The 23,421-nt window shown below is 39.9% G+C and overlaps 1 protein-coding gene across 1 annotated transcript in view; it reads left to right on the top strand.

Annotated features, from left to right (window-relative positions):
- Positions 1–120: 120 nt before the first annotated feature.
- Positions 121–23,421, top strand: part of piezo1 (piezo type mechanosensitive ion channel component 1 (Er blood group)) — a gene marked incomplete at its 3' end in the record, with an annotated part of 119,827 nt that continues 96,526 nt past the window's right edge. The window contains exon 1 of the mRNA XM_079689930.1: positions 121–266. Within this exon, the coding sequence (XP_079546056.1) occupies positions 203–266 (64 nt within the window). The 5' untranslated portion in view covers positions 121–202. The remainder of the gene's footprint in view (positions 267–23,421) is intronic.

The following is a 23,421-nucleotide window of genomic DNA, read 5'->3' as shown; positions in this document are numbered from 1 at the left end:
ACAGGACTCCACTGATCGGAAACCTTTTTTGGAACTTTGCACAAAAGTTTGTTTTCTTTCATGGAAGATCAGGAGCGAGTATCGGATGGTGTCTTCACTCCTACTTGTCACATCGATCAATCCGCCGCGATGGAGCCGTACGCGCTAAGTGTTTCTGAACCTTATTGACTGCTGATTATCTGGGGCCTATCGATCTGCGCAGATGGATCTACAGGTGATCGTGTGGCTGTTCTACTGCCTTCTGATGCCCACCGTGCTGCTGACAGGTACTAACTCTCATTTGGCTTGAATTATAGGAGCGATCAGCATGTGTCAAAGCCCTGACTCGGAGCCTACTGGGTGGTTAGTGCCGCCGCAGCTGGAGGAAAACTGTAAAGAGTTCGCCACAGTGCCAGATCTCTGTGTCTGATACTGGAGGCTCTGTACGGTACTGCAAACAGGGTCTCACATGTTCCCACTTCAGCCACATCAGTTTTTTTTTAGTTTAAGTCAAATCAAATCTCAGTGTGATTTGTATAGGTGTTTCCTCCCAGTGGTGTAGCGTTGTTGTGAAACTCGATAGTGAAGTGTTCAGCTGTGGACAAAAGATTTATTATTTAAGAGATCAGTGATCACTTCTTTAGGGTTGGAGTAGGCCTATAAGCCGAATTAAACATGACTTCAAATGTATTTACCAGGTCACAAGCAGTGATGGAAAGTAACTAAGTAACATTTACTCAATCAATGGACTGTGCATATTCGAGCTGCTTGTAGCCTACTCAGTTGGGAGAAGTACTCAGATCTTGTACTGAGTAAAGTAGAAGTACCTGAGTGTAGGAATACAAGTAAAAGTCCTGAATTTTACTTTTGTACTTTTTCTCTAGTAAAAGTACAAAAGTCTTAGCATCAAAATATACTTAAAGTAACAAAAGTAAAAGTACTCATTATACTGGTCCATTTCAGATAAAAAAAAAATTAAAACAGGATAATATCATAAGTACAATAAAATTAAATGTGAAAAAATATCCATTCTGCACAAGTACTTTGGATACTTGAAGTACATTTAGCGTATAATACTTCTGTATTTTATATTATTCTGAATTGGGCCATTGTGCCGAATGAGTACTTTTACTTTTCGTACTTTAAGTACATGTTGCTATAGACATGTTTACTTTTGTACTTTTACTTAAGTAACATTCTGAAATCAGTGTTTTTACTCAGAGTATTCCTATACTGCAGTAGCCAGACTGAAGTTTAGAATGTTAGTACTTCTTCACCTCTGGTCACAGGTTATTGTCTGCCAGTGTTGTAAGTTAGCAGATGAGCACAGAAGTCCTAAAGTGAGGGATATTTCAGGGAGGTTCATCAAGGGAAACACTGTGCTCCACCTATAGCGCGTGTTAACCCTGATGCTAATGAAAGTTAACAATTAATAGCTTTGCAGTGCATGATTTTCTCATTTTCATAATAACGGAAACTGTTTTTCAGGGGTGTGGGCATGGTGCACAGAATAGACCCATTGTCTTGTGTAAGTCTGGTATTTAGATTACTCACCACATCTGACCTGTCATCCTGTCAGTGTTGCTGTTAATACTTCAGTCCTTCTTCTGTGGTATCTCAGCCTTTGGCTTCAAAAGATTTCAGCTCAAACAATTATCCCACTCAAAGAAGTAACAGGATCCTCCATGCTTTGATTGTTTCCCTTACAATGACTCTCTTGTTTGCATATCTAGTATAATTTGGTCATATATCACCATGTAATAATGAATTCCCAATGCAGATTTAAAGGTGCCATCCTTTTGAGTTTTTCTCCCTATTCATTGAAAAGGCCAAGGGCATGTCAGTAAGGTCAATAATTTACCTTGTTTTATGTTTGAAATGTAATCATGATAGCAGTCTTTCTAGCAATGGTTGTAATTGGCAGCAAGTCAGCTTTTTTATGGGCATATTCAGCATTTAGAAAAATGATAACTCTTTAACGACATGGCTTGTGTTATCCAACATTTCCAGCTCTAGCCAGCATGACACTTAGAATTCCTATGAACATGGCAGCGAGTAGCAGTAATAAAACTAATCTCGGCTATGCCAACAAGGTGTGACTGCCTATTTCCTGTCCCTCATGCTTTTTGCCACAGTTTTGGAACATTTTCCAGTCAGTTATAGTCTTATATGTCTTTCAGACTAAAGCGCTTGGATGCAGTGCATGAGGGATCAATTCGGAAGCATTGTAGGATAGGCAGCGTTGAACTGAGATGTTTAAAGGTATCATGCTATTTTTAGGCAATAGTATAGGTCTCAGATATATATAAATATATAAAAAACATGAAGTGTTTTGCTCAAAATACCAAACAGTTCACCCATTCTAGCCATGCCTCATATCCCTCCATTTCACTTCCTGTTTAAAAATGGCTGATTTTGGGTATAAAGCTTTAAAAAAAAAAAAAGTGATAAAAAGGCGGGGGCTGAGCTCATGCGGAGATTCTACCGGCAGATTACTGCGGTGATGAAACGCCATATCATGGATTATCAAGGGTTATTTCTGAAACAGTATGGAGCTCAAAGGCTTTCTCTCTTGCCAGTTATACCACAACATGCGTCCTTTTTATTCCTGCTTTCTTCACACACATGCTCTCCAGTACAGGTTAGCTCTGAGTGTTAGCGATGCTAATATAAACACAGACCGTATTACTCCAAACAGTCGGGCATTGTTTCTGATAGCAACGTTTCTGATAGGGTCGTGGGTGTAAAGCCAGCCTACATTTCCGATATTACGTCATATCGGACGCAAATCTGGATCAGCTCCGTTGTAGCCCCCGTTTTAGAGATTTGGGTACGGAGAAAAGAGAGAGGGTTTTATTTTCTGACGCTGCGCGAGTTCCCTGACACACCGGGGACACATATTTATGTATAAAGACATCAAAAAGTGTATTTTGCATGATAGGTCCCCTTTAAAAGTTAGATGTTTAAAAATGAGTGCATTATTACATATTAATTGCGAGTTACAGAAGATGGCTACAGATCAGTGACGGACTGCCCATCGGGATTCGTCCCGAACTCGACCGGTACCGAATGGGCCGGTCGGACGACTATGTGGGCCGGTCGGATAAGCCCCCCGTTGAGAATTTACTCGCGGTACCCGGGCAGTTTTTTTGTCCCAGTCCGCCTCTGCTACAGATATAGGGATTGTTAAGGAATACAGGGGATAGGTGAACACTTGTCCGTTTCTTTTTAAATATTACAGTTGAAGAAAATATGGTTTCTGGCATTCCTCTCTTGTATTAGCTTTCCCAGCAAAATATAAATGCACACACCAGTAAAATAACGGGTTTGTTTATTAACACAATTCTTGTTAAAATGCAATGCTTGTAAATTCACGCAACAGGGACTTGTGGCGAGAATTTAATTTATAGTGGAAAGGACATGCTGTGTATATTGTATGAATCCCTTTCAGGAATAAAAGTAAAGTAGTAGAATTATCGGATATACAACATTTGATATAACTCATATAAGCATGGTCAACATGCTTCTCCATGTTAAAAATAAACATTTAAGTGATCAAATGGTTCTTATACCTGGTCTTTGACTTTATGACACCACAGCATTTTGCAGAAATTATGACTTTATTTCCTTGTGATTTGACTGTTGAATAGCTAAGCTGTAAATTGATCCAATCCACTGTTTTGCGATGCATTCAGGGGCATTCCATAAAAAATGAATCACTTGCTGACCTCACCCCTTTGTATTCAGACACATTTGTTCGTACATGTTGAGCTTTATAGGTTCTACAACATACTTTTATTAACCAGAGTTTCGACCATTCATAGGGGGGCCCTCAAAGTGGACCTGTTTTGGACAGTCTCCTTATATGGTTGAATGTCATGAAAAAAGAAACGCAACAGTATAGATTTGAAAAATACTTTTGGTCCAAAGGTTTTAAAAGCCAAATTAGATGATTCCTATCTTTTAACTAGGATGTCAGTCTATGCCTTGGAAAAGCTAACGTGCTTGCACATGCCTGTAAGATATCAAATCAAAATGAAAGAGGATGATTCCTGATGGATCATTACCGGAAAGAAAAAAGCTGTTGCTAAGACCAAGATTACTAAATCACTATCTCACTATTTGATACAGGCCTCAAATCTCATAAATCACAAGTCAGATTTACACACACACACAAATTGATGAGGAATTGTTCCATATTTGGTGTGTATGTTTGGGTGACAGAGAGACACAGAGAGACAGAGAGAGAGTGTGTATCCTGACAGGATGTCACTAGCTAGAAGTGGCAGTGTTTCTATCTACGGTTCAAATGAGTCTATAGTGAGTCAAAGGAAGTGAAAGGAGCCAATGCCAAAGCTGCAGAGGCAAGAACACACACCCATGCACAAACACACACACATACCATCTGTCTGCAGCTGGTAAAGTAGTCAAATAAAGTAAATAAATGGACCGTCCAATAGAGTTTTCCTGTTATACATTGCAGTGTGCCTTTTGTTGCTTCTTGTTTTATTTTTGGCTGGACCAGAGTGAAGGGGGGACAGCCCTATGAACACCCCCCCTGAGTGATAACGTCACGCCACTGGTTAATTTTTCTGTCTGGTGTTTCATTTGCCCCTATAGTCCCATCACCATGGCATGACCCAGATCTTAACAGTTAAAGTCTAAAAAGTAAATGTTATGATAACTGATTAGAGTGATTAACAAATCCATAAAAACAGCTTATTTCTGTTGAATGTTGAATAAAGAGGCCGGTTGCTGCTCTGTAGTGACACTGTCATTCTGTGGAGGCAGATTGGAACTGACACATTGTTTACTGACAGGAAAGCAGATAGTCAAATGTAGCCTGTCTAATGTAGTGTGCTCTGTGTTTAGCAGTCCATGGCTGGTCCTTTTGTCGACTATGTCCTTTACATGTAACATGGGTTTTACAGGTTTTCCTGGACATATAAGTTGCAAAAGAAGTCAGAAAAGTAAACATTCCTGTGGCTTTACATTGTGATGATGGCCTGTTTACCTCAAGAATACATTCGGCTGATAATATTTCTGTACATTATGGTACTGAAATCGGTCACTGTGCAGAATAAGTCCTTTTGTACTTTTACTTAAGTAACAACTTGAATTCAGGAGTTTTACTTGTAAAGGAGTATTTTAACGCCATAGTATTTCTACTTTTACTCAAGTACAGGATCTTAGTACATAATCCACCTCTGGTTAGCTGCCTGAAATAAGGTCTGTGGTTAACACAAGCAGAAAGTAGATCTAAGTTTCATTCTACTATATACAACATTTGACTGAATAGTGAATGTCCAAAGCTTATGTGTCTTAAAAACAGAGGTTGCCAACAAGCGTCTCAATGAGACTGCTAACCGTCATCACACTGAACATTAGCCGCCTTTAGCTTAGCGGTGGTGACCACGATGTACTTCCTTTATAGCTTTACGTTAGGCTTTTACTTCTGGAGATTGCATTTATACTCTAAAGATCAATAACATTTTTGTTAATGTAGTATTTCGAACCCCAACGGAAAAATCCCCTTGTTTTTGTCGGGGGAGCCCTCGTGATGCTAACCTCTGGGTCGGCCTACAAAAGTACATCATTACTGCAATACCCTTTTTCACGGCGGTTAATTTGACATTACATTGCAGGGTACACAAAGCTCTCAATGATAACATTAATTGGGATCTGCATCCCTGAAATACTGAATTAAAAACAAAACCCTAACCCTATTTGAGGGAGTGTTGTGTATATTGTGTAAGAGTGTTGCTAAACCAGTGAGTCATTCCACATCAGAGCTGTTTAACAAGCCTTCATGGCTCAGTGAGAAATACTCAGAGTGTGTGTGAGCTGTGGGGTGTGTGGGAGTGATCCACAGCGAGGAGTGCAGATGCTGTGGAATTGTTTCTCTCTTCAGAAAGAGGGAAAGGCAGAGGTCAGAAAATCAGGGGCAGAGTTGGACTTTTATCTCAGCAGTATCAGGAGAACGAGCTGCTGCTGCTGACTGTAAAACTCCTCAGCCTTTTCTTGACTTTGCAGAGCGAAGTCAGATTTTCCTAAATGCTGCCTCCTTTTTCCGCCTCACTTTTAATGGTAAAGACGTGCTGTTGCATGTTTGAGCCAACCTGCTAAGAGCGTGGCGCATTTGGAGAGTTCAAAGCCAGGACAGTATCTGCTGCTCTGCGCTCACTGTCAGTCTGTAATGGAGCATTAACTCATGGAATATGTGACCACAAAGTGATTTGATGGGAAATGTAGAGGTTGTGTATGTATGAAACAGGACAAAAGTTAGAATAACACTGTACAGGGGATAGGTGAACACTTATCAGATGTTAGCCAGTTTCTCTCACTAGTCATTTAGTGTATTGTAAGTAACACCAGATCTGTAGGGAACAATGAGGCCCTGAGGGAAAGACTGTCCCTACTCTACTGCGCTCTCCTTATTAATACTTTCATGACACACTAAATAACTTTAATTAAATGTATTATGTCAACACATTTCACATATCTGTATTAGGTTTGTTGAAAGCAATAATGTTAACTTAATATTGTTGCAACGTTTCAGTTTTTTCAGTGCACATTGCTTTGGCCAATCCAATATCTAACACATATCCATAGTTTATACAATTAAGCGATAGTTTTCCTTTTTTAGCTATAAGAGAGAATGTAAAATGCATGGAAACCATCTTTTCAATACGGGAAAACATGGACATACTGTATGTAACAACGAAAAATGTTTGGCAATGGAAGTAGCTTGGTGTTTTGGTCTTGTACTTACAGGGGCCCTGAACATTAAAGCATGTAAACATGTCCGATAGAGGCACAAAATACAGATATTAAATTAGCATGATAGGGCCCCTTTAAGCACATTTGATCCAATTATACTACGCTACTGGCTTCTTATTTGAGAGTGGTATAGACTGGCAGTGTTTCCACAGGCTATAGTAAGGAGACTGAAACAGTGGAGCTAGTTTAGAATAATGAACTGTGTGGGTGTCCCTAGCTGTCTCAGCTACTGATTCCCTCATCACAACAGAATCTGTTATTATTATCTCGGCCTATATGGAAACAAATCAACTGAAGTTGGCACTCACCCGCTTTTTCTTTGGAATTCCACTTTATCAGACAACTCTTACCAGCAGGTTGAATTTACTCAGAAACTGTGGATGTTACATTACATGTCACTTGTTAGACACTTTTATCCAAAGCGACTTACAGTACAATTCAATACTGTGTGCAATCTTTGCCCAGTGACACAACGATGTGCTGACTGCAGTGGGACTCGAACTTGGTACCACCTGATTCAAAGTCCAGCACCCTACCCACTGAGCCACAGCCGCCCATGTTCAACAGCTTGATACAGTTGAAAGATCCAGAACAAAAGGGTAGTTCATTTGTTTTGCTTCTCATTCTAAACTACCTAATTGTATTTCTATGTGCATCAGTGTAAGCATTAAAGTGGCCCTTTTGGGACTTTCCCGTCTCCCGTAGTGTGTTATAAAGTGTTAAGTGCATGTTAATGATCTGCAAAGACTGAAATCCCAAAATAACATATTGTCATCACTACTGTATGTACCACTCACGCTTCAATTGGCTAGCGCTCCAACAAATTGTACCTGATAGGTTAAAGGGCAGGACATCTTAGCTGGTTGCAGGCTTATTGACAGTCAGCTGGACAATAAAATCCTTACCCAGACGATTTACTGTGAATCAGTTTGTCAGCCTGAATTTGATAAGCTAAATGTCATGATCATGGCCATGGTCCTTGTTTAAAGCAATAAGCCTCAGGAGGCAGGGGTCTGCAGGGTTCCAGCATGGAGTATCCAGGACATTTTGACCGGGGTGCTCAAGTTGGGACACAGGTGGCCAATGTTCCCATTTACAACATAGATTTCAATATCTGTTGAGTCATTGTTGTGATGAGTGTTTTCATTTATCATCAAACTATCTGTTCCATGTTCCACAACCAAGCCATTTTGCATTTTGTTGAACATATTAGCGAATGGAAATGCCCGCAAAGTAATTTGCTAATTTTCAAAGAAAGAACACATGAAATACTGTATTCTAATATCCTCACAATTAATACCTTTGTTTGTGGTGTTAAAAGACCATGTTTTAGTTTTTTGAGAGCTTTCTAGTGTCATAATCAGATCATATTTAATTTTAGACTTAAAGTGCTAAAATCTAACTGGTAGTTTTCCATGAAAATGCATGCATTTGATCCTTCAGTGACAGTACATTGGAACATGGTCCTTTCAACCTCTCAAGTCTTCAGGGTGTCCTGCAGCTGCTGCCAGACTTCTGTCTGATCACTGGCAGTAATTAAAGGCTCCTGTAATCATCATGTCCATGTGTGGTGTGTTTGTTTTCACTGTCATGGAAGCAGTGGATATGAACATAGGGGCATGATGGGAACTGTGCAGTTGGCTCTCTGTTAACATGGGCACGCAGGGGACCAATGATTTTAACATCAACTACCCATAAATTACCTACAGCACCACCTCTGTAACACACATAGTGTGTATGTATGTATGTGTGTGTGTGTGTGTGTGTGTGTGTGTGTGTGTGTGTGTGTGTGTGTGTGTGTGTGTGTGTGTGTGTGTGTGTGTGTGTGTGTGTGAGAATGAGTGAAATAATAAATGTCTGTTTGGCGTTTTCTTTCCACAAAAACAGGAAAACTGGTCCTCATGGATTAAAATAGACACACACACACACACACACACACACACACACACACACACACACACGCACACACACACACACACACACACACACGCACGCACGCACGCACGCATGCATGCACGCACGCACGCACACACACACACACGCTTTTAGTATTTCCCCTCAGTGGGAGGTGTGGAATAAAATATAACTGACTGCGTTATAGGTGGATGTACAGTTTGGATATGATAGACTCTCTGACAGGATTACTTTGCCAGTGGTGAATTGGTATGGATTACATTTCATGGATACCCTCATCTTTAGAGGAATAGACAAGGGGAATGTGAAATCCACATTGCAGGCAGTTCACAGCATATCATGGTTTCGTCTGTTAGAGCCTAATCTTCGCTGCAGGATTCAGGGAGTCAAATGAAAGAGTTGTAAGAGTTGTTTGGGAAGAGGCTGCAGTGAAAAAACTGAAACATTGACTTGAATGAACAGAATTCACATAACTCTAGGTTAGTTGAAAGCAATATTATTAACTTTATAAAAAAAACGATTAGGTTCAACTTAATATTATTGCTTTCAACTAGTTATGTGATATTTGTTGACATAATGCATTTAATTAAAGTCAATGTTTCAGTTTTCTCAGTGTGTCCTGATTCCTGAGCCTCCTGGTCCTGAAATAGACAGTCCTGTTTAACCTCCCAGAAAAGAGGACACACAGTCTGTGGCTGGCTGAGAGTAGGAGAGGAGAGAGGACTCAGCACTCAGGCTGTAGAACATAGTTCTGCAGGGTGGGGGGTGAGGGGCTGAGGGGTGAGGAGATGTGGCAGTCACACCTCACAGACCTGTTGGTCTGAAGTCCAGGATCCAGAGAGAGGGGTGTTGACGCCCAAGTCACTGAGTTTGGAGAGGATGATGGTGTAGATTTCTGAACTGATTGTTGCAGCCAGTTTTTTTTTTTCATTATTATGAACACTGGATGGCATAAATGGTGCAACGGGGTATTTTAGTGACCTCACCGGTACAGGTGTGAGTGATTGGGGCTGTGATGAGCAAACCATGCCGACATACACACACTGTTTTTGGTTGTAAAATTAATTATATTTCAAGCAATTACTTTGTTGTCAACTCGTCCAACTAGTACATCACATTTTAGTTATGCCTCTGTGATAATGAGTGGCAATAGTCACCTGACTGATTTTGATGAACAACAGTCTTATGTCGGAGTTGTTACTGTTGGCCAGGTGGTAAAGTCTAGCACCATGGAGAAGGCGTCCTCCATACACCTGTTCTGTCAGTATACGATTTAGTGAGAGTCCAATGTGAGTGGGTTCAGAGAAAGAGTTCCAGAGGAAGTGTTTTTAAAGAACATGGGGACCGCTGGTTGTGTGGGAAGAAGTCGCTCAGGACCTCAGTCAGCTGCGCAGCACACTCCCTGAGCATCAGGTCAGTGTCAGGAACATTAATCCTGCTCAGTGCAGCACATGTCAGTGAGGGGTGGGGGGGTCTTCAGGGAGCACAGCCTTGGTGCACTAAAAAACTGAAACGTTGGCTTCAGTTAAAAGTATTATTTCAAAAGATTTCACATAACTGTATTAGGTTAGTTCACAACAATAATATCAAGTTTAACAAAAAAATATTAGGTTCAACCTATTATTATATCTTTCAATTAACCTAATACAGTTATATGAAATTTGTTGAAATAATACTTTTAATTAAAGTCAACGGTTCAGTTTTTTCAGTGAGCACGCCTCATGGCTTCTTCTAAAGCGTTCACAAATGTGGTTCAGCTCATCAGAGAAGGAGGCCTCCATGGTGCTGTTGTTTGGCCTGCGTCCTGAGAGAGTTTTGTTGTTGAAGTACTCCTCAATCCCTAGCTTGCTGCTGTGCCTGGCGGTATTTGAGATGTGGTTTCAACAGTAATTGCAAACTCTGGAAAGATCTACACTTAACCATGAGTCATTCTGCGTTAGCAGAGCAGTGACTCTGGATTATAGTCTGCATCAAGCTTTGTAATTGTAAATGCACACTCCTCTACATCTGGAGTCATCCGCCATTTGGCCTTGAGAATTGTTATACAATCTGAAACTACAGTCTCCTTAACTGTAACCCCAGTGTTTCATCAAACGGTGTTGCATTGTATACACAACTGGCTTCCATCAGTTACATTTGAGGTAATTTCAGAAAGTTTGATAAAATGTTAAAGCAAATCATTTCCATGGGGAAGAAAAGGTTATAACTGTTGTTTTTATATTTAACTTTCTTACTGCTGCATGTTCACTATGATGTCCAAAGCACAATCATTTTGATGGCTCGTCAGAAGTTGCAGAGAGTGGCAGTCAGGGCAGATTCTGCAGGCTCATCACCTTCCAACAGATAGGACCTGCACATTTTAAAAACATTCAGAAATATTGGTTTAATCATGGCATCATTAATCGGAAAAAACTTGAATTTGCTAAATTAATAATTGATTCATGTTGGTGTGTAACCGAGGATTATACCAATAGGGTTGTCTTATCAAGTGCACAAAAGCACTATTTTGGTAGGTGGACAGTTGCACTGATTTTAGGGAAAGGGAAAGTGAAGTTTTTGTGGTTTCAAAGGGTAATTTATTAATTGCCTGGCCCTCCTTCTACTGGTTAAATAGCTTTGTAATGGTAAACAATCACAAACCCTAAAGGCTAAGTATACGGTAGTTGTTTGCATGTCAGCATTCCAGTATGCTGTGTGGGATAGTGAGATGTGAGGAACTGGTTTCACATTACTGTTCCTTTGATTTGATACATGTGAGGGATAATGTGTAACTTCTGGTCGGGTTCACTTCAAAATAATGACAGGGAGGAAAAATCGATAATTTGCAAAATATTGATTTCAAAATGAAACCCATAATGCAATAGAATGTTGCTGTGATGACATGTCTGTAGGCAGACCTGGAAGTTAGCATTAAAAGGGCTCCCTCCACAAATGGGAATTTTCCATTGAATTTTTGGAATATTGCGAACTTAGCTCTGTGGAAAACACACATTTATTACACTGACACATTTTGTTCGGCAGGATATTCTCCATATATGAACACAACCTTGATGATTTTTAAAGCGTAAATGCACTTATATCATGCCAATAAATATTTACACACGATTCTCAAATATAGTAAAAAAAATGTAAGACTTCAAACTTAAGCCATTATGATCGAGCAAACTGGTAAACTACATTTGGAAAAATATCCAATCATAGTGACATCACTTCACTTTACCAATCATGCTCTTATTAGCTAGTGCCAGCTAGTTTTGTGTGCATGTTAATGGTCCGCAATGTCTTAAATCCTGTGTCATCATATGTCACACTCGCGCCTCTTTTGGCTAGCACTCCAACACATGTACGTGATAGGCTAAAGGGCGGGGCATCTCTAAGCAGTTGACCAATCATAACAGAGCGGCCGGTTAACCAATCAGAGCAGACTGGGCTCTGGTTTCAGACAGAGGGTGAAAAGAGGTGCTGCAGCACAGGCAGTATGAGACAAATAAAGAGCTTTTTGAACATTAAAGCATGGAGACATGTCACAGGAGAGACACTACATACTGATATACACCTGAACATCAGCAGGAGAGGACTCTTTAAAATAGAGACACTACATACTGATATACACCTGAACATCACCTGAACATCAGCAGGAGAGGACTCTTTAAAGTAGAGACAATACATACTGATATACACCTGAACATCAGCAGGAGAGGACTCTTTAAAGTAGAGACACTACATACTGATATACACCTGAACATCAGGAGGAGAGGACTCTTTAAAGTAGAGACACTTTATACTGATATACACCTGAACATCAGCAGGAGAGGACTCTTTCAAGTAGAGACACTACATACTGATATACACCTGAACATCAGCAGGAGAGGACTCTTTAAAGTAGAGACACTACATACTGATATACACCTGAACATCAGCAGGAGAGGACTCTTTAAAGTAGAGACACTACATACTGATATACACCTGAACATCAGCAGGAGAGGACTCTTTAAAGTAGAGACACAACATACTGATATACACCTGAACATCAGCAGGAGAGGACTCTTTAAAGTAGAGATACTACATACTGATATACACATGAACATCAGCAGGAGAGGACTCTTTAAAGTAGATACACTACATACTGATATAAACCTGAACATCAGCAGGAGAGGACTCTTTAAAGTAGAGACACTACATACTGATATACACCTGAACATCAGCAGGAGAGGACTCTTTAAAGTAGAGAAACAACATACTGATATACACCTGAACATCAGCAGGAGAGGACTCTTTAAAGTAGAGACACTACATACTGATATACACCTGAACATCAGCAGGAGAGGACTCTTTAAAGTAGAGACAGTACATACTGATATACACCTGAACATCAGCAGGAGAGGACTCTTTAAATTAGAGACACAACATACTGATATACACCTGAGCATCAGCAGGAGAGGACTCTTTAAAGTAGAGACACTACATACTGATATAAACCTGAACATCAGCAGGAGAGGACTCTTTAAAGTAGAGACACTACATACTGATATACACCTGAACATCAGCAGGAGAGGACTCTTTAAAGTAGAGACTCTACATACTGATATACACCTGAACATCAGCATGAAAGGGCCCTTTAAAACTGGAAGTTCATCCTTAAGGATTATATAGTAGTTTAAAATTCATTCTATGTGGCCTTCTACTCAATATATTCAAATATATCATAATTCTTTATTTCCTAATATGTTTTTTAGATATTGATGGTGAGAGTTTATGTGTGTGTGTGTGTGTGTGTGTGTGTGTGTGTGTGTGTGTGTGTATGTGTGTGTGTGGTGTGTGTGTGTGTGTGTGTGTGTGTGTGTGTGTGTGTGTGTGTGTGTGTGTGTGTGTGTGTGTGTGTGTGTGTGTGTGTGTGTGTGTGTGTGTGTGTGTGTGTGTGTGTGTGTGTGTCTGTGTCTGTGTGTGTGTGTGTGTGTTCAAGCATTTCATTGATCTGTAATCTACATGTTGCTGGCCAACTATTTGGGAAGAGTGTTGCTTCAGCTTTGTTTTCTTACCGGTGTATGTGTGTGTGTGTATGGTATATACATATTAATTTGATTCAAGGGAAATGTGTCCCTCTATTAATAGTTAACTAAATGTAAACACACACATTCAGTGATGACACGTGTAATGTTGAGTGTCTAACATCTGTTTCAGCTCTGATAAGGCCGGATGTGTGTATTCAGATGAACATGGGCTGGAGTCAAACAACGTCACTGATAACATGAATGAATGAAACAATAAAAGCTTGGTTTCTCAATAATTGATTTGGTGAAAAGGCATGCAAATGTTCGTGACAAGGCCAAGTTTCAATATCCGTCAGCACTTTCTGTCTTTGTTCTTTTGAGCATTTTATCGACAAAGCTCTTATCATTTAAGGTGAACCCCACAGAAGACTGGAAGCAACACTATGAAATTGAAGTTGAAGTAATGAAAAATAAATAAGCAATTTAAACACAGCATTTCTTTAAGTTAAGTGATTAACCACCTATGAATGAATAGGATCATGCATCCCTTTTTAAATCAATTTAAATATTTTTCAGTTGGCATTCACCTTGTGAGTCACTGCAGATGTCATGTTGTCTATGTATGACTCTGCTGTGTGTGTGTGTGTGTGTGTGTGTGTGTGTGTGTGTGTGTGTGTGTGTGTGTGTGTGTGTGTGTGTGTGTGTGTGTGTGTGTGTGTGTGTGTGTGTGTGTGTGTCTGTGTCTGTGTGTGTGTGTGTGTGTTCAAGCATTTCATTGATCTGTAATCTACCTGTTGCTGGCCAACTATTTGGGAAGAGTGTTGCTTCAGCTTTGTTTTCTTACCGGTGTATGTGTGTGTGTGTATGGTATATACATATTAATTTGATTCAAGGGAAATGTGTCCCTCTATTAATAGTTAACTAAATGTAAACACACACATTCAGTGATGACACGTGTAATGTTGAGTGTCTAACATCTGTTTCAGCTCTGATAAGGCCGGATGTGTGAATTCAAATGAACATGGGCTGGAGTCAAACAACGTCACTGATAACATGAATGAATGAAACAATAAAAGCTTGGTTTCTCAATAATTGATTTGGTGAAAAGGCATGCAAATGTTCGTGACAAGGCCAAGTTTCAATATCCGTCAGCACTTTCTGTCTTTGTTCTTTTGAGCATTTTATCGACAAAGCTCTTATCATTTAAGGTGAACCCCACAGAAGACTGGAAGCAACACTATGAAATTGAAGTTGAAGTAATGAAAAATAAATAAGCAATTTAAACACAGCATTTCTTTAAGTTAAGTGATTAACCACCTATGAATGAATAGGATCATGCATCCCTTTTTAAATCAATTTAAATATTTTTCAGTTGGCATTCACCTTGTGAGTCACTGCAGATGTCATGTTGTCTATGTATGACTCTGCTGTGTGTGTGTGTGTGTGTGTGTGTGTGTGTGTGTGTGTGTGTGTGAGAGTGTGTGTGTGTGTGTGTGTGTGTGTGTGTGTGTGTGTGTGTGTGTGTGTGTGTGTGTGTGTGTGTGTGTGTGTGTGTGTGTGTGTGTGTGTGTGTGTGTGTGTGTGTGTGACAGACTGAGAGGACACCTGTTTCATGGCATGAGTAGAGGCCTAACCCTTCAATGAAAAAACAGCAGAAGACAGTGAACCACATTGTTACTCATCACACGTCATAGATATTACATCTGTGCAAGGACATTTCATGTATTCATACAAATGATATTTTCTTTTTCCTTTTAGTGGTCGCAGTTTTTTCCCTTTAGATAAACTCTGGGCTTTGTTGGAGACACCCTCTGGTATCGTCCCTGAAGGCTCTTCGTTGGTTTATTTTCTATTGTTGCACTCTGTAGTTTTCATATCTGTCTGGATGAGGGGTCACACAGGTAGCCTGAGCCTCATGCATTGTATTTGTCATCATGTCTAGTTCTTCGTTATCTCGCTCAGTGAATGTGGCCTGTTATTTTCACCTTGATGTGAAGTTTCTCTGGCTGTATCTCTATTTAGCTGCTCTGTCAGAACTGTAGGTCTATCAATCAATCAATCAATGTTTATTTATATAGCCCAATATCACAAATGTTACATTTGTCTCAGTGGACTTCACAGTTTGTACAGAATATCAGTATGACAATACGACACCCTCTGTCCTTAGAACCTCACATCGTACAAGGAAAAACTTCAGGAGAAAACCCACAGTTTAAAGGGAAAAATGGGAGAAACCTCAGGGAGAGCAACACAGGAGGGATTCCTCTCCCAGGACGGACAGACGTGCAATAGATGCCGTGTAGGTCAGGGTGTTTCTGCTCCTCCAGACCTGACCGGTACAGTTTTTATTAACTCCCGTCATTTAATGATGGTATAGACCGTGAACATTTTAAACTGGTAGCAAACAGAAATCATTTTGATAGGTTTTTCCAATTTTATAGCATTTATCTTTGTTTTGGTAAAATATAATGTAGAGTTGAACATGAATGTCCCTAAGGTGCATCTGGGTTTATGGTTCAATTGTACTTATAACCCAAAGCAGTGAATAATAACATTACACAGGTTGATGTGAACTTCAGTGATGTCTTCATTCAGCAGACACCGAGCACCCTGTTAGATCAGATAAAACAGACCCACATTGGGATTGTATTTGTCACAGCAAGTTAACATATTAATATACAAAATATGAAAAAGGAAATACAAATACAATACAAATCTTATTTAAAAAACATTAAATATTATTTTAAAAAAAAATATATATATATATATATATATACTGTATGTGTCTAAATTATACACAATATAAAATATACAGAAGAAGCTAAAATACTTGATCATAAAAGAAAAATGTACAAACAAGGATACTATATTATCAAAGTGTGTAAAGTAGTTAAATAAATAAAAAAGCAGTGATGAATGCATGATATTGTGCAAATAGTTCAGGGTTGTTGAAAGGGAAAAACTAAAGAAACTATAGAGCTGGGAGTTCTCTGCAAGCTAAGGTTGTTACATTCCTACCTGGTCCCCAATGACATCATGTCAATATTGAATATATCTCATAAACGTTAAAGCTCTCTCTGAATGAAGGCAGCTGGGGGTCCTCCAAGCTGGGGGTCCTCTAAAGGAGCTCAGCTTTCTGCATGGATCTCACTTGATACAAGTATTAATGATTATTTAAATTGATATCAGGGACTGTATGACACATTAAGTCAATTAAAAGACACCCACTTTTGCTGGAATGGTGAAGTAAAGAAACTTTCCTGACTTGCATTTCCTTTGAGCCCTCACTTGGATCAGGCCTGAGATCTTAAAACAGATAACAGACACCCTGAAAAGGTGCCGTCAATACTTTAAATGGCAGTTTTGGAAATGTTTGCTAACTTTGTGAGATGCAGAGCACAATGACACCCCAGGAAATTGTAAAACACCTCCTGGTTAACAGGCTGTGGGCTTTTCTTGAGGAGTGTTTTGTAGAAAAAAACCTGAGCAGAGCAAAAGCACTGAGAGGAAGAGAAACAGAGAGCACTGGAATGAAGTGTTGCCACATTTCCTAACACCGCCTGCCAATAAGGAGAGATGTGAAAAACAAATGAAACCATAACAGCTATGTGTTCAGAGGCTGAATATGAGACATGCAGGGGGACAGACGGGGGGGGGGGGGGGTGCTGCAGACTGATAGGTGCTGTACTGACTGCACACTGTTATCACCCCGTCCACACACTGCATTCTGGGTGTGTTGATGATTAACCGGGCAGCAGGGTGGAGCTCCTGACACCAAGTTGTTCTGTATGTGGGGGCTAATTCTGTACTTTTTAAATATAAAGTGCTGAGACGTCGTTTTATTAAGGAAGTAGGATCTGGATCAGGGCTGAACCAGCATCTTTGATGACTGTGCAAACACTATATAAAACCCTATCCAATATCCGTGTTCCAAAATGTTTACAATATTTGCAAATCATAAACCTTGGAGTGGCAGATAAGTGACTTTATGGAAGCCAGCAGTTGATGATATGGCACTTTGTGATCAGTGTGTGTATATAGCACTCTTCTAAGTACTCAGTGGTGCTGAGTTCTTGAAAGTGTTGTGTATCTCAGGATGGTGGTTTTGCTCGGCCCAGTTATCGTCCTGACCTTTACACGTGAACCTGCTAGGATTACTATTCATTGTGCTTTTGGGCCATTTCTTAATAATAATGAAAATCCCCTTTGGTTTGCTCCAAACTGTTCCTCTCCTGCCATCATCATGACCGGCTTTACAATTATACGCTTGTTATGTGTTCTGAAAGTATAGATACACATTCATACTGTAGCCAATATCATAGACTTAGAAACATGTGAAAAGATGCCTTATAGTGTGTTTAACTTTAATATCCTTCTATTCCCCTCTTTATTTAGTTTTTCCACCAAAACCTTATTTTTTAAAAAGCATTTAGTTATGTCTTGTACCAAAACAGGCTAAGATCCTGATGGAAGAGTGTAAACGTGAAAGATGAGTTCTCCACCTGTTGGAGAACAATGGGCTGGGTCAGCGTGTTAGCGGCAGTGAACTAGCTCTCATGCTACAATACCACACAGTCAGTGAATTGGCATTTCCACGTCAGATGACCGACCACATGAGTCACATGTGGAAGAGAGGAAATGCTTTCTCCGTCTCCAGGCCAACGATGTGCACTGTTTGTTAGAGCTGCAGCGGGTCACAATGAAATGACTCCTCCTATCAACACCAGGAAGAAGCAATAATGAGGTGAACAACACAACCTGAACAAAAACAAAAACTCATCCCACCCTAACACATTTACTTTCCATCTTCCCTTAAGTATTTCTTTATCCAGATACTTTGATTTTGTTTGTCCAGATATCCAAAAATGTGCGCCAAGCAAAGTCTCTCCCACACACTGCCCTGCCTGAAACGCCTCCATTGGACTTATGTGACATTATGACATCACTATGAAACACTCATGCTTCTATTGGCTTGCGCTCCCACACATTGTACGTGATAGGCCAACGTGTTGGACATCTCTAAGTGGTTGACCAATCATTACAGAGCGGCCAGTTAACCAATCAAAGCAGACTGGGCTCTGGTTTCAGACAGAGGGTGAAAAGAGGTGCTGCAGCACAGACAGTATGAGAAAAATAAAGAGCTTTTTGAACATTAAAGCATGGAGACATGTCCCAGTAGAGACAATACATACTGATATATACCTGAACATCAGCAGGAGAGGACTCTTTAAAGTAGAGACACTACATACTGATATACACCTGAACATCAGCAGGAGAGGACTCTTTAAAGTAGAGACACTACATACTGATATGCACCTGAGCATCAGCAGGAGAGGACTCTTTAAAGTAGAGACACTACATACTGATATACACCTGAACATTAGCAGGAGAGGACTCTTTAAATTAGAGACACTACATACTGATATACACCTGAGCATCAGCAGGAGAGGACTCTTTAAAGAAGAGACACTACATACTGATATGAACCTGAAGCTGAGCAGAATGGCCCCTTTAACACTCACATTGCTTTATGAAGTCGCACTCAGCCAACAGTTCTTACGTCAGACAAGATAAATTAAATGTACACTCAAGTGACATCCCTCGAGTACACTAATTTCAGGCCTGGAGAAATGTACGACATAAAGCTAAAGTTACAAACGGGGGGTTATATCTGCTATATAGAGCTGGCATGTTTAGACAGCCTACTTGGATTAAAATAGTGATTGCAACTGAAGACAGTTCCTTTAATTGCAACATCTCAGGTATCATTTGGTGTATAAGTGAGAGGTTGATATGTAATCCTCCAAGAATGTGTAAGATGATCTTTGCTGATAGTTAGAAAAGTCTGGTAAGTGAAGTTAAAAATAAAAAATAACAAAAAGTAAAAGTGCTGCTGACAGTATATTCCAATGTTGTTGGGATGTTTCAGTCTGTGTTTTGATCAGATCCTGAGATTCTGCCCATCCGCTCAGAGAGACACACCTTCTCAATGGCAGAGCTCAGCTTGTAAACTATCTTGAATAATGTATAGAAGGAGCCGAAACTGTCAGATTTGATCACTATGGGGGATTTCAAGTCCATTTTACAGGACAGAGAACAACATTCTCTTGATTGATGTGATTGCTCTTATATCCCCAATTGATTGAATTATTTTATTTGCATATTGACTGGTTAATGTGCAATTTCGTTAGTGTTTTACGACCGCTGTATTCATCTGTCTGTCTTGTTTGTGTTTATTTGTTGTAACATTGTTCATGCTGCCCTCTTGGCCAGGTCGCTCTTGAAAAAGAGATTTGAATCTGAATGACACTTTTTACCTGGTTAAATAAATGATATATATATGAACAGGCTGAGAGGATGCGTGCAAAGGAAAGAGTTGGTTGGACCTGTCTTAGCTTGGCTGTATGGTTCCATGTCTGTGATTGGCAGAATTCACATGAAATAGTGTGAATGTAAGGAAGAGGAAACACTTAAAGAGGGACAAAGTGAAAGGCATGTGTCAGTGACATCACTCCCAGGGTACACACACACACACACTTTTTCAGGGCTGGGTTTGTTTGGTGTTGTTGTACAGATTGAACCAAATGCCAGGACAACCTTTGGCCTTCTGTAAAATCATTTCATCAAAGACTGGTTCGGTGGACACTAAACAATCCCGTCTGTCCTCTGTGTCTTGTCCATGGTGCTACTATGTGCAGGAAATGTAATAAAAGTTGAATGTATAGGAACTCACGTGCCTGTTTTATAGTCCTGACCACCTAAAAAAACAAACTGATGTCATTGATTTGCTCACTTTGTTTTACGGTCCAAAAGAGAGAGAGAGGTAAAGAGGTACAGAGATGAAAATATGAAGAAGGCAGTCTAGTCTGTTCATGACGTTGACTCCCTCTGGTGCGGTCTATCCTGCACACAGGCAGAAAGACAATATGTGTTATGCTTTAGTAACGGGAGGAAATAACAAAGTGCTTGTGTGTTTGACTCTTTGTCTGTGTTCCAGTTAGTGAACGAGTCATATAATAACTCCATCATAAAGTGATTCAGAGGAAGAGAGAGAGACATCAAAAACAGGAGAGAATGAGCTTGTTATGATGTTGCCCTTGTTGAAATAAATACAAAAGTAACATTTAAAGCCTTGCTCCGGCCCCTAGAGGCTGCAATGTCTAGCCCACAAAAGTGTGTGATGTCTCTCCACTCAATATTTAATTCCCGCAAATGCAGAGTCGAGCCCTGGAGCCTCTGTCTCATGGATGTATAATAAGAACGTTAGGGTCCATCTGAGTTAGCTGGAGTGCTACTGAGAGGAACAGTGTATTAACTGCTGTGCTTATATCAAAAACACCTTACTGTGAAGGCAAGGCAAGTTTATTTATATAGCACCTTTCAACACAAGGCAATTCAAAGTGCTTTACAAAAATGAAAGACTTTAAGAAAATGGCATTTAAAAACAGTCATTAAAAAGCAAAGACAATAAAATAAACATTAAAAGAAAAAATACATTAATAAAAGTTACAGTGCAGTTTAAGATATGAATAGTTCAATGAAAATCAGCAGCAAAAACAAACTTTTTCAGCCTGGATTTAAAAGTAGTAAGAGTTGCAGCAGACCTGCAGGTTTCTGGGAGTTTGTTCCAGATATTTGGAGCAAACAACTTAGCTGTGTATTAGCTGCTGTGCTAATATCCAAATAAATGGACAAATGCTCCAGTCTATGGTGAAGAAGACTAGGGAGTCAAAGCGTATCAAGCTAGCGCCAGGCCAAAATAATGCTAGCTTAAAATAGTTAAGTTGGATGGACAATCAAGCTAGCTGTCAGGATTTTGAAAGGATTGCTATGACAGTAAATTGCAGTATACATTACAAAACGTGATTTAACGTTTAGATCCCCTTAAAACCACTGTGGGGGAAATTTCTGAAGCAATTTGAATCAGGACTCAGAGAGACATGAGGATAGCTGGAGCTTTGATGGCAAACACTGACGGTTTATTTGGAGCTTCGGCCGGAGAGTTCACAAGACATGTCACGGGCCACAAGTTGACCACACGGTTGAGATGCCACAATCAATTCTGAAGAACTCTACCCCAGACCCATGTATTTAGCTAGTTCTGAGAGAAAAATCAACATTGTGCATAACAAGATAGAACCATAACACCTTTATCAGCTGACGCCAACAGGCAGGAACAGGGAGACAAAACACTGAGAGCACAGCAGCCAAGGTTACAGGTGCCTGTGCTCAGTCAGGACAGTATGAACTGATCAACTGGGTCAAAGTTATGGGCCTTGGAAAATATTCCCTGACAACCACGTAAAACATATTTAGTGTTAGTGTAGCGGCCAAAATCATATAGAAATGAAACTGATAATTAACTTAAAATAACACTACCGCTGAGGCACTAGTCAGCGGAACTTACGCAGGGCAATGATCCAAGTCCAGACAAGAATCTCCGTTTGTGCATTTATGATCTAATATCATTAACAAAGGACAATCAGGTTTCCTATGTTTCTTTGCTTTGGCCTTTCCTTTGGCTTCCTTTCTTCTGGCTCGAAACACCCTGGTTAAAAAAAAACATGTGCCTACTAGTGCTCTGGCTCCCCTGCACCTCCACCTGTCTCCAATATATACAATTACACCAGGTGCTCTAATCACCCAGTGCCCAACACTGCCTTCAAAATAAAAGCATAGAAACTACTTCAATAACAATAACTAAGAATACATTTACTATAAACAGCAAGAAAATAAATGTTTAAGTATTAACTAATATAAGGCAATATATAGCTCCAACAGATAGTATCGAAACAACATCAGTTAAACTCAATCTAACAGGTGTCAATAAACTGAAAGCCTCCAGATTTAAAAGTGCGTAACATAACATATTGTGATATTTCAAGTGAATATGTGTGCCTAATAGAGGCAGAAGAGGAATGTTCAGGTTTCTTTAGGAATCCAAAACAAATTCTGAAATCTGTGATATTCCGCTGATGATGATTCCTGTCTGGGAGTCACAATGTATGAGTCATCCTCTGGGGAGGATGCATTTCACAGGACATTACTCAACAATCTGACAAGTTGTTGCCCTGGACAACAGCTCATCAGGAGGCATTAGGCAATGCTGCTGTCTGTTCGGTTCATGCTGCTCCACCATGTAATGTAGGGCTGTCAATCAGTTAGAACATGTTATTGTGTTAGCAGCAATAATAATCTGTGATTATTTATGATTAATCACAAGATTACAATTCTAGTATTTACTTATATTTTTGGAGGAGATACAACAAATACGCCTGTGGTGTTGTTATAAATAAATGCATGACAAACTGGTTCAAGAAATCAGAGGGTTTTTACATTATTATAACATGATTACTGAATCATTGACATGAACTAAATCATGGAAAAAGCTGCTGTGATGCCCCTCTGTATAATCACAATCATCAGAATCAGAATACCTTTATTAATGTGCTCTACACAGGTTATAATATATGTGTCATATCATACTGCATGTCTATCTGTTCAGTGGAGACTCTGTCCACTATCTCCCACTTCATCAAACATGGCTCTGCAAAATGCCTTTCCTACATTTTAAAGAAAAATATGCTAAAGCACGCTCGTGAACACACTCGTAAACTGTTAGCGCCAGAGCCTCGCTGCGGAGAAACTGTGGCACTCGTAATTGCACCGCATTTGCGCATTACATGAATCGCGCCGCATTTGCGCATAAGATGAGGCCCCCTCCGCAAGATGAGGCCCCCTCCGCAAGATGAGCCCC

Source organism: Notothenia rossii (assembly GCF_949606895.1).
Source record: "Notothenia rossii genome assembly, chromosome: 6".
NCBI classification, from domain to species: domain Eukaryota; kingdom Metazoa; phylum Chordata; class Actinopteri; order Perciformes; family Nototheniidae; genus Notothenia; species Notothenia rossii.
This window is presented reverse-complemented; position numbering and strand designations above follow the sequence as displayed.